This window comes from Thunnus thynnus, chromosome 13, assembly GCF_963924715.1.
Source record: "Thunnus thynnus chromosome 13, fThuThy2.1, whole genome shotgun sequence".
Taxonomy (NCBI): Eukaryota; Metazoa; Chordata; class Actinopteri; order Scombriformes; family Scombridae; genus Thunnus; species Thunnus thynnus.
In genome coordinates this window covers 27,284,901-27,297,566 of record NC_089529.1, presented here as the reverse complement: position 1 = coordinate 27,297,566, position 12,666 = coordinate 27,284,901, and the positions used below count along the sequence as shown (strand labels likewise).

Below are 12,666 nucleotides of genomic sequence, written 5' to 3'. Positions count from 1 at the left end.
CTGACAGTGCAGGGTGATTTCCATTTCCCCTTAAAACATTTAAAAGACGCCACCTTTAACTTCTGCTCACAGTCGTAAACATGACGCCGGGTGATCCAGGAAGGAAACCATCAGATGATTGATGTGTCTTAACAGCCAATAGAATAGCTATGTTTGCATGCTTAAACCGCCTTTATGTAAAATTGGCCAATCACCGTCTGGGACGGGAACTTCCGCCACACAGCCTGAGCATGTCCATTGTACCAACTGTTCCGAAAGTGTGCCGCGATTGTTGCGGTGTGGGTGTTAAGTACGTGACATCGTGAACGCTATTCCGTTTGTTATTGCCGGTTGTCTCCTTTTAGTTCGTAATCGTGTGAGATTGTTGTCATCTGTGACTCTTACGGAGTAGAAGCGGGCTGTTACAGGAGCGAGTATCACTGCAGGAATCTGCTCGTTTAGCGGCGACTCAGCCACCCTGCGGTCCTGCTAGCTCTGGAGCTAGCAAACGGTAGCTGCTACTGTTGTGTTTGTGGCGTGAATCTGACGGAGATGTGCAGGAATATGTATGTAACGCAAAGCCATCACAGTTCGGAATAAGTCGCCAGAGTCAGGATTAAACAGCAACGGTTGTTAGCTCGGAAACTAGCCACTTAACTTAGCCGAGGAAGCTAGCTACCGGAGTGTCTTTCACAAAAGGGCACCGCGTGAACAACAGACTTGGTAGCCAACATAACGCTGGCTTTTTATTCTTTTTTCTTGTATTGTGTGGGCTAATACACAAAGAGCATTACATCAGGGCAGAATGAATGGATTCAGCACAGAGGAAGACAGCCACGACGGACCGCCGGCTCCGCCGTTTTACGGTCAAAGCTGCTGCCTGATCGAGGACGGTGAGCGCTGCGGCCGCTCCGCTGGAAACGCCTCCTTCAGCAAGAGGATTCAGAAGAGCATATCACAGAAGAAGCTCAAACTGGACATTGACAAGAGTGTAAGTCAACTTTATAACAACGTGATATTCAGTTTTGACACTTAAATCAGTGATTGTGACTGCAAGGTGATGACTGGAAGTTAGCTGCTCGCTCTCCAGCTGTCAGCTAATGCTAGTTAGCCGGTTGGCGTCGGTTGACGTGAATAAACAAAAGAGCGGATTCAGAACTTCCCCCCCTCCTGTTGTTGCTGGTGTAAACATGTCAGGGAATGGCTGTCGTGTTTGTGGCCATGTCTTGTTTTACACCCCCTGTTTAAATAATCTCTGCTGTTTTGGCTGTCAGGAGGACGTGCAGGGCAGCAGGGTTCTTCCCACATCAACTTAGAGCTTTCTCTCATTGCAACAGTTTCCTCAAAACACGCCTCCGCTGCTCTTCATAAAATGGCTGTTGCCAAGGAAGCTAGTTAACCGTGTTGCTCAACTTCTCTCACAGTCACCGGCTTCCTCATAAAGTTGTGGAAGAAGTATTCTGATCCTTTATTCAAGTAAAATGCAACAATGTAAAAATATTCCATTACAAGTAAAAGTCCCGCATGAAAAATCCTACTTAAGTAAAAGTACATAAGTATAATGAGTTTGATGTAGTTAAAGTATTGCAGTAAAAGTCGTGGTTTGGTCCCTCTGACTGATATATTATTATATATGACATCATTAAATTATTAATACTGAAGCATCGGTGTTAGAGCAGCATGTTACTGTTGTAGCTGGTGGAGGTGGAGCTAGTTTCAACTACTTTTATATACAGTTAGATAGTTTAGTCTAGTGGTTCCCAACCTAGGGGTCAGGACCCTCCAAAAGGTCACCGGGTAAATCTGAGGGTTCGTGAGATGATTAATGGGAGAGGAAAGAAAAAAAAAACAAAGTTATGATACATATATCTGTTTTCAGTTTTTGGACTTTTTCTCAAATCTTTTTGGTGAAATATTGGATCCTTTTAACATTTATTGAAATGAAAGCATGTGAGAAGTTTAGAGAGAAAAATCACTATTTGGTGGAGCAACTCATAGACATCTGAAATGTGACCCCGACTACACACTGCTTTATGTAAGACGCCAAAAAGGTTGGAAACCACTGGTTTCATCTCTAACAATGTGTTGTATTTTAAAAGCTTGTAATATTATCCATTGTGTCAAATCTTCATCTGAAAATAACTAAAGCTGTCAAATAAATGTAGTGGAGTAGCATAAAATGGAAATACTCAAGTAAAATACAAGTACCTCAAAACTGTACTTAAATGCAGTATTTGAGTATATGTACTAAGTTACTTTCCACCACTGCTCCTCACAATGTGGCAGAAACCACTAGCTGGTTAGCAGTTTTGCTTCTGTTTTTGTTTTTTTTGTTTTTTTGCATTTTAATGACAGTCATATTCACATTTCACAGTGGCCTACTTAAAGTGTCAGTATGCCTCGTCAGACCACGATGAGAGAAACTTGTCGAGTTATACAGTTATTAGAAACCAAAGCTGTATCACCAACCAGGCAGCTGTTACTGTTAGGCCCCAGGGTCCTTTTTAGGTTCACCATGCGACAATTAGTTTGTGGTCATTTTTATCTATTCCAGTGTTGTTTAGGGATATGCACAGCTTAAGCACAATATAGTAGAGCTGCAACTAAAGAGGATCTTCATTATTGTTTAATCTTGCGGTTACTTTCTCAATGAATCAACTATTTGGTCTATTAACTGTGAGGAAAATAGCAAAACAAAAAACAAATTTCATCACAGTTTCCTAAAGCCCAATAAGCAATTTATTAATTTAATCAATAGTTTCAGATTAACTTTCTGTTGATGAACTATACAGTTTATGGACTCATCGTTTCAGCCCCACAACACACAGTAAAATGACAAGGGTCTTTGGGTGGTTCCTGTGGTTATTCTTAAGCATTTGCAGTGCCCATCTTTAGGTAAACCGTTATACATATACACACATAACAATACAAAACACTGAAAATGATAGAAAAATACTTTCTGTAGTGGAGAGACCATGTGTAAAAATCTAGTTGTAATGACTTTTATTTAATTCAGTTATACTCACATGGTGCATATTCCCAAATAAAATCTTTAATCATTTTACCACAAACACAACAGACCTGGAGGCAGGGAAATATTCCCGCCATGTGTACTCTGCCGTGTCCCTTCACCTGATAAGCCCCTTAAAGCAACAGAATGCAATGACAGTGCACCAAGAGAGAGGGAGGGGGTCACCGTTAGGGCCCTGGGCCTCGTAGCGCACAGCAGTGTAATCCTCGAATGGAAGAATGTTTAACGAATGTGGTGTCGCTGCAGTAAGCCATCCAGGAAATTTCATCTCTTTCATGAAAAGCTCGATGTGTAGTGACTCAAGCAGTGCAGCCTGAGGAGCGAACTGACTATCCTTTAGTGTGTGTGCGTGTGTGTTCTGCTCTTTGCCCACTGGTTTCACTGTTTTCCAGGCTATAGTGACTCATGTGATAAGTCCCATGTTGTGAGCGTGGCTCAGAGGAATGACACAGGAGTTCACTAGAGGACAGAATTAATGCAGCGTTTTAGGCATTCAGCCGTGGCAGCACAGGCATTAAAACAGCAAGCCTCGCTCGTTTGGTTATTATTATTATTATTATTATTATTACTTCAATACTTTCTGAGTTACAACCAAAATGTGTCTGTAGCATCAATTATCATAAACAGCCAACTATCTATGCACTGTACGCAGTGATTTTGATCAGATACTTCCTGTTTTAAATTATAACGTTGCCAGTTTCACAAGTTTATTTTGGCGAGGGCTCTTGTATGACTACTTCTCTAAAGACAGCAGTAAACACTGCTGCGTTTGGTTTTGATTTGAACACTGCTGAAGTTTGGTTTGTTTGATTTTTAAGGTTTAAAAGTTCTGGAAAAGGTGTTTTTTTTATATTCCTCCCAGTAGTAGTGTAGTGAATATAGATAAGATCCTAAAACAGTCTAAACTAAACATATTTTGCACACGGTAAACTATTCCTTTAATGCTCATCAATATGTTTTGTAGGTGCGACACCTCTACATCTGCGACTTCCACAAGAACTTCATCCAGAGCGTCCGCAACAAGAGGAAGAGGAAGACCAGCGACGACGGAGGAGAGTCCCCGGATCATGACGTGGAGGTTCCTGAGGTAACGACATAACATTTGTTTAAAAAAGAAAGATTTGTAACAGGCTTAGTTGAGAAAGACGCGGAAAGCCCCAAACTGATGCTTCACATTGTGTTTTATTTCTCACTATCAGTCATCATCTCATGCACCATGGAAAGCACCGTGAAGACTATAGAGAATATACAAAAATTAGAATCCACATTTATTTACAGTCATTAATATTGAAATACAGAACAGAGGATGATAAATTGAATTAAATAACAATAAAAATTAATAATTAGCTTACCTCACTGATACTAATATCCAGTCAGCAAACATTATCTACTAAATTCAAAGCCTCATACAGAGCTGACTAAACTGCATTTAAATTCAATTCATACCACAAGCAGTGAATAAACAGACAAATCCTAAACATCACAATACTGAATATATTACCCTCATTCAATCAAACTCCAAATAACCTTTCCCTCAAATAAACAAACACATTTAAATTCACGCAAAGAAGCAAACCACTGCTACTCTAATAATAATCTAACAAGATAGCGCTGCACGCTAATAATGTAAACAAACAAAACGTTTCAAACAATTAGAATGAACAACTCAAACCCTCTGTACCTGCAGTAAAGGCAATTAACTACTTCACATACCTCACTCCGCTCACCGAGGGTGTTAACTGAGAATTTCAGATAGTTTTCGCTCGTCTCGACCCCGCATACATCTCCTTGTCTGGATAGCATTAGCATCACTCCAACTCTTTCCACGTGTGTCTCTGCATGAGCACGCCGGGCTAATGAACGCTACCCAGCAGGTGAGTAGATCTAATATACTCGGGCTCACCTAGTCGACTTAGCGCGGGCAACTCAGGGAGGGGATAGTCTGCCACCTTGAGGGAAATGCAGGTAACTACGCAGGATGAGCCGTCCGATTCAAAACACAAAACTATCAAATAAGGAACATATAAACAACAAATGTAAATCAACTAGAAACAGGAGGCGACTTCAGACTTATAGACGGTCTGAATTAGCGATCAGTTACAAGATGTCCTCGTCACTCACAATGTTGAACACAGACATCATAGTCGGGGCATTTTGGAGCAAGAAGCCCTTCCAGTTGCTTTGCAGACGAACACAGGAAAAGACAAAAGCAGGACACAGAAACTATCAGCCTTAAATTAATAAAACCACTAAATTATGACACAGCTGCTATTAAAATTTTAAAGAAGAAAGTTTTGAGGACTGGCTGTTCTTGGACTCTGGAACATGTATAACACAAGATTCTATTATACATAGTTTATTATATTCTCACGGAGGAACTGTGACAAGAATATGCTTTCATAGCCGCCATTACTCTGTTTGAAGAAATGTCCATCATCCTGTATTATTTAGTTGTGCATGTGTCCAATTTCTCCACAGAGATTCCTTTCCATGAAGTTTCATTCTCTTTAAAAGCTGAAGAAGAGACTGAAGCAGTCTCGAGTTAATCGTTGAATTATTTCCAGGATGGAATCAGGTCGAGAAGGTACCGACTCTCAGACGTGAACTGACTGCATCCCTGCCTCTGTTGTGTTTTCAGGTCGACCTTTTCCAGCTGCAGGTGAACACGTTGAGACGCTACAAGCGACATTACAAGCTGCAGACCAGACCCGGCCTCAACAAGGCCCAGCTGGCAGAGGTAACAACACACTGATAACAGAATGACACGTTGTCCACTACATGCTGGGTGACTTGTACTTGGACTAACAGTACATCTTAGAGGAATTAGAAATCTATTGTTATAGATATTTGTAATAAAAGTTTTGCCCCTGTAGGATCATTACTCCATAACATCATTCCTATAGAAACAACATATTAAGCAGCACCTTGGGAGGAACTCTTTACTCCTTTTTATGGATTTCTTTTGGCATCATCAGCCTCGTAGTTGATGTTCAGTTACATTGAAGGCCATTGAGCCGCCCTCATTAGGTGTTCCTGACCTCTTTCTCCTCAACCCCCCGGATCCGTATTACTCATTTACCGTGATATACGTAGTGTTGCAGGTCCTATTCCACAGTAATTGGTCATGGAGAGATTGTTAGACTAATTCGCCAAATCGACAGGTGGACTTCATGCAGCTGGCTCGGCCCTCATCCTTACAAATACCTCCTGTATCTAGAGCCTCTCAGTCGGCTTGTGTTTGGGGAGGGGGGGGGGTCGGATGTGAACAGTGGGAGTGACTGAAACCGGGCTGTAAGTTGAATGTTTCCCCAGGCTTTTAGACAGGTTCAAGCCCTCCTATTAATGAGCCTCCCACATCATTAATAAAGCACCAGTCAACAGCCCACAACCAGTCACAGCTGTCCCAGTGTTCAGCCTCATTCAGGAGATCCAGTGAGAGGAGGTTTGTTTTCTTCAGCCAATGGTTGATTTATTGATCTAAACTACCTTAAATTTGGCTTCAGGTGATGGTTAAATGTCCTCAAAGATTTTATGTTTATTTTAGTTGTCTTATGGACGGTAATAATACTGAGTTATAATCATCTTTTGGGCTACTTTTTAAAAACTAGACAAGAAAAAATCCACAATAAAGCACTTGAAGAGTGACTACAAGATGGATTAAATTCATGTTCTTTTGTGTAAATTTTTGTTAACTGGCCATAACCAGCAAAAGATCCTTGAGCAATCCTTGATAGAGCAAGGTAGAATGAAAGATGTTTTTTAGCCTGAGTGTTTGATTCATATATTCACTCAGTGAGCAGAAAAATGGAAACCATGCCTGTGCAAACGGAGCCAGTCATCCGTCTCAATTTGCATCTATGTAATGGAAAGTGATAGATACTGAATATGTGCTACTACATAAACTAGTCAATGAAGCGGCACCTCATACTTTGTACACAGATTACCAAGAATGGACCTGAAGCATGTGATAGGAGATACTTTGGAAAAAGGAGCCGTCGTCGGTGTCAAGAGAACAGATCTGAGCATCGACAAGTAGCGCCGAAACAAATCGTTTAGTTGCTAACCAGAAAATTATTCAATGACAAATGTGATAATCTATTAAAAATTCAATTATTTTTGAAGTAGAAACACCAAACATTTTCAGGGGGGTGCAGTCTCAAATGTGGATAACTGTCCAAACGCAGGTGCAATGAGTTCGTGTCAAGATGTTTTCAGTGCACATACAGGATGAGACGGGACATATATACTTTTATATATATTACATTTGTTTGGCACGTTTAGTCCAAAGCAACTTACTTGTTTTCCATTCACCAAACACTGGGAGCAGTTTGGGATTCAGTGTGTTGCTCAAGCACACTTAGGGTCCTATTTTTATGGCGGTGTAGCAACAAACACACTGACTGTTGACTGTTGTGACAGTTGGGTATTTTCCCGACCTTGAAATATGATGTGCCTATTTATAGCATTATATTCAGCAGAATTAAAACCAACATTGCGTTGCATTCATGATATCAAAGAACAGCTTTTAGTTATTAATCTATTATCTTTGTACCATAATAAACTGGGACACCTTCTGCCTTTGGCTACAGATTTGTGATGCTGTGTGATCACATCGTGACACTCTGCACCTTCCATTTGTTGAACTATTGTCATGCTTCACTTGACACAACTTCGTCAGAGCTATGAAACGAGCGATGTGCTGAGAGTGTATTTATTTATCACCGCACCCTCTGATTTATTTTCCACTTCATCTAATCCGTATGGATTTTGTACTTCTGCACATATATGAAGTAAAACAGCATGTTCTCTGCTCCCGAGACCCACTGCTTTGTGTTTATCACTGTGCTTGCACAATTTAAAACAGGGCCTCATAGATATGTGAACAGGAGTCAGCTGGGTTTTGACCTCTCTACCATTTGAACCACAGCCACCCAGTCACTTGTTAGTTGCTGCCTTAATACCAGAACCACAAAGTTCTGGACGACTAACACATTCTGTGTAGATAAATATGGGAGATGTATACTGTTTTGTTTCTTTAAAAAAAAAAAACATCTTGTCTTTTCTCCTCTTCTGTAGACGGTGAGTCGTCACTTCAGAAATATTCCAGTAAACGAGAAGGAAACACTGACCTACTTTATTTACATGGTGAAGAGCAGCAAGAGCCGTTTGGACCAGAAAGGAGACGGTGGCAAACCACTGGACTAGACTTCTAAACAACCACCACCACGGCAGTAGCTACAACAAAATCAACAATAATCCACAGTGACAAACGGCACCATTTACAGCAACAGCAACCCTTCACAAAACCTGGACGCCACTAACAACAAAAACAACAGCGACAACAACCAAAAGCAACTCCACCGTCCCGCTCCTCTGCAAGACCAGAACACACACACTTACTCTGGCTGTCCTCGAATGGACACTGAATGGAAAATTGGAGAGAATTCAGGTTGGGATGAGTTTACTCAGTCTCTGAGCATGTAGTAATCACAATCTTTCTCCAAGGCATTTCCTCTTCCTGTCCTCTGCAAATGCCAAGTCCTTAAAGACTGTGAAGGACCAGGACTCGCTCCGCAGGGTTTTTACGTCGTCATGCTGTAACGTAACTGTCGATATGTACAAAAGGAACAGCGTACTTGGTTGAATGCAATGTACAATATAGCTGCCTTAAGAGTAAAAACAACATTTTTGGTAATTTGGGGTATTTTTTTTTCTTTGCCGAGTTGACTGTTAACATGTTCACCATCAGGAATGCATGTGCCAAACTGATATTGAATGCTGAGTGGGTTTTTCTTTACTTTTTTGTGAATGAATGAATTGTTGGAAAGGGGCGTCGCCTTTGCTGAAGACTCGTTTGTCAGTGCTCCAGGTCAATTTCCTCCCTTCAAAACTATAAACGGCACAAAATTCACACACAGGAAGCAACCCAAATTCTCAATAATGTTTAAAAACTCACCCCGTCGCCCCTTTTTCATTTGGATGTGATGCATGTAAAGACTGGTGGCGGTGAATGATGTAGCATTCGGCTATGAAGCAAACTTTTCCCTCTTGCTAGTTGTTTTATGTACACACAAACACACATACAGATTTATTTTCTCAGTGCTTCGCAGGTGTGGTAGCTACTTTCTTTTTTTTTTTCTTTGTAATCCTTTCTTTCTCTTTAGTTCAGCCTTAACAAGTTGTATAAAGTTGTGTCTGTTGATTTTAGATTTCTCAATTTTTTTTCTTGTGTGTGTGTGTGTGTGTGAGATAGAGGGGTGTAAGAGTAATTATTAGCGTCATTTTAATATTTAAGAGCAGTGTTTATAGTGGACATCTCAATTCTTGATTTGATACTTACTACACCTTTCAACTTTAGTGAATGTTGGCTAATGAAGTCTTAAAAGTTTTACATTTATATGCCCAATTGAAACAATCCAGCTCCTTCATGTACTAGAATGTCATAAAAGGTCCAACATGAATCTTAATTTGGCACCAAAAGTGGCATCACTGGATTTGTTTTGTATTTTATGGTATTTTATTTTTTACACTCGGATTGAACTCATGTCCATCTTCACTCTTTTAAAGGTGCAGTGTGTTGAATTTAGTGGCATCTAACGGAACAGACTTGGCAGGAATATAATATTCATAAGTATGTTGTCATTAGTGTCTGATCACCTGAAAATAAGAACTGTTTTTGTTACCTTAGAATGAGCCCGTTATATCTACATAGGGATCCTCTTTACAGAGGCCGCCATGTTGCACCAGCATGTTTCTACAGTAGCCCACAATGGACAAACCAAACGCCGGTTCTAGCGAGGGGCCTTTGGTGTTTTTCATGAGTTTCGTGGCCACCGTGGGTTCTCCTACACACTTGGAAGGGAGGGGGAGGGGTATTCAGTTTGTTGCAATCTGCAACCTCACCACCAGATGGCACTAAATCCAACACACTGCACCTTTAAAATGATTTACATTTGTATGTAAACATTGAAGCACGGTGATTTCCTTTTTGTCATTTGTTAATTGATTTATGCTCAATCGATTTATGGTCTAGTTTGTGAAATGCATGACGTGACTGCAGCTCCCAGAGTCCAAAGTGAAGTCTGCAAACAGCTTATTTTAACGGTTTTCAGTTTGCAGTGATACGAAGCAGAGGAAGCAGAATTGAAGATGTCATTTCTTTGATCACGTTCTTTTTATATTTCAGTGTTAAGCCACAAGCTGTGTTGACCTGTAGCCCTTTTGGCAGGTATCCACCAGCAACACCTCTTAAATATGAAACATGTAATATGATGAATCCAACATGCTGATACAAGTTTATTCAAATTCTTAATGCACTGCCAGAAAAACTCATAGTTTTCAAAACCATACTCCTCTTCAACTCCTATTCTGTGTTTTTTTTTTTATGGTGGTGACTACATGGATTGTAGGCTACACACAGTTTGGGGTTTTTGTTGTTGTTGTTTTTTTTATTTTTATCTGCATCTTCTGTCACATGTCATATTTAAGTTTGTCCACCACACTGAGTTTGTCTTGACAGGGTTTTTTTTTTTTCTTTCTTTCTATTGTCTGACATATTTTCAGTTTTGCTTGTAGGTTTGTTAGCGTCATGTAGATAACATCCATCTTTATTAACATATAGGCCACGCCACATTAACCTAATTGTTGTATTAGAAAATACATATATAAATATGGCTGCTTATTGCTCCTCTAATAAGAATAAAAATAATAATAAATGTATTGTACAGGCAGAAGCAACCGTCTCGTCTCCTCTGTTCATTCACAGATTGTTCAGCTGTCACATATGTTGTGGTCTTTTTCAGCAGCAGCATTTTTCACTGTACGAGGAAAATAAAGACTCACAATTTTACAAGTCAGGTGCCCAAATGAACACTGACATGTTTTTCTTGCTATAATCGTTCCTCCTGTTCATACTGACCATTAGAAGATCTCTTCATAATGCATTTACAATGGAAGTGATGGAGGAACAAAATCCACAGTCCTCCTTCCATACAAAATGTATTTAAAAGTTAATCTGAAGCTAATATGAAGTCGTCTAAATGAGTCAAAGCCACTCAATTCTTGGAAAGTCACTGTCTTTCAGTGCCAAAATTCCCTCTTTTTGTTATGATTCTTCCACTGTAGCTGAACAGGAAAACACCGTCTGTCGAGACACAAAGAAGATTTTATGCTAAAAAGATTAGATATCCACTTTAGTTGACTAACACAGACAGCTGAAGCCTCCTATTATCTTCAGATTGACTTCTAAACACTTTATATGTCTCTGCGTCGGCGACAGCCGTGCCCGGAGGCATCGTGTTTTTGGGTTGTCCCATTCTCGTGAACGCGTTATCTCAGGAACGCCTGGAGGGAATTAAATTTCATCTGGCACAAATGTCTACTTGGACTCAAGGATAGACTGATTAAAATTTGGTAATTAAAGGTCAAAGGTCAAGGTCACTTTCACTGTGACCTCACAAAAGTGCTTTGCTGCAACATCCATATCTGAAGCATTGTTTACTGTCATGGCTATAACTTTGTGTTGTGGCCGAGCATGTGAACTTATACAGGGAAAATACACTTAATAGCTTTTATTAAATCCCTTCAAAGTCTTCACTACAAATATTATATGAGTCTGGACAGACATGGATGTAAATTGACTGGTTTGCGGAGGCGTACGACTGAGAGGCGGTGTTTTTAGTTACCCTTGTTTGACTGTGGATTTTGGCCTCCATCACTTACATTGAAAGCACATTTAATGGGAATATTTCAACTGCCAGTATGAAAAGGAGGAATGTTTACAGCGAATAAAACCTCTTCCAGTTTTCATTCGGGCACCTGACTGTTGTTTTAAGAAAGACTTGAAAAATCGTGAACCTGTCCTTTAACAAAATCACAGATGTGATCAAAGACCTGATTACCAACCAGGCAAAGAGGGCAACTGCCTCTGATTCACCGTGTGTCTGTTTATTTTGTGGAAATTTGATTAATTTTCACCATTGAATCAGTTAAGTGTAATATCAACTCAGATGGGGCCTCCATTAATCTCGTGGCTCTGTCCTGTAGAAGCTTCTGTGTCAAAAACTAGCCTCAGTCAGTTAAACATTTTCGGATATCAAATAAAGAAGCACCTCAACCCCATCAAATTTATGCTGGAGCTTGTAGATTCTGAATAAAGAAGAAGTTGATGAAATGAGCTAGTCTGTGTGCGGTCCTCCTCCTTCAAGCAGTTAAGAGTTCAAACAGACTTGTGCTGAATCAAAGTCTAACCTTTCAGCTTTTGCCTTTATCAGGAGCCAAACAGGAATAATGGACTGAAAACCCCTTTTTATACAATTTCAAACATCATGCGAGACATCCTATTGGATAATTACATCATTCAGTAGTCAAACCATCACTGTGTCACCTGTATCGTTACCTGTATTTGCTTTACAAATCAAAACACACCAATCCAACCAAAATAACAAACAAAAATCAAATTCTAGCATAATTTCCCAACAAACTGTATCAAAGCTAAGTAATAACGGTTAGCTTAATACACCTAAATACACTGTTGCACAGACTTAGTTAAGAAAACTGAGGCCACTCTCATGTCTAGGTGCTTAATAGAGCCAAGAGACTGTTAGCTTAGCATAGAGACTGGAAACAGGTAGAAACAGTTAGTTGGAGCTCAATCT

General features: G+C 40.1%; 1 protein-coding gene across 1 annotated transcript; it reads left to right on the top strand.

The window, feature by feature from the left end:
- The first annotated feature begins 206 nt into the window (after positions 1 to 206).
- Positions 207 to 10,866, top strand: sap30l (sap30-like). Its single transcript, XM_067608878.1, has 4 exons — positions 207 to 970; positions 3,975 to 4,097; positions 5,649 to 5,747; positions 8,087 to 10,866. The coding sequence occupies exons 1-4, from the start codon at positions 785 to 787 to the stop codon at positions 8,213 to 8,215; spliced, it is 537 nt and encodes a 178-aa protein (XP_067464979.1). The 5' UTR covers positions 207 to 784; the 3' UTR covers positions 8,216 to 10,866.
- Positions 10,867 to 12,666: the final 1,800 nt, after the last annotated feature.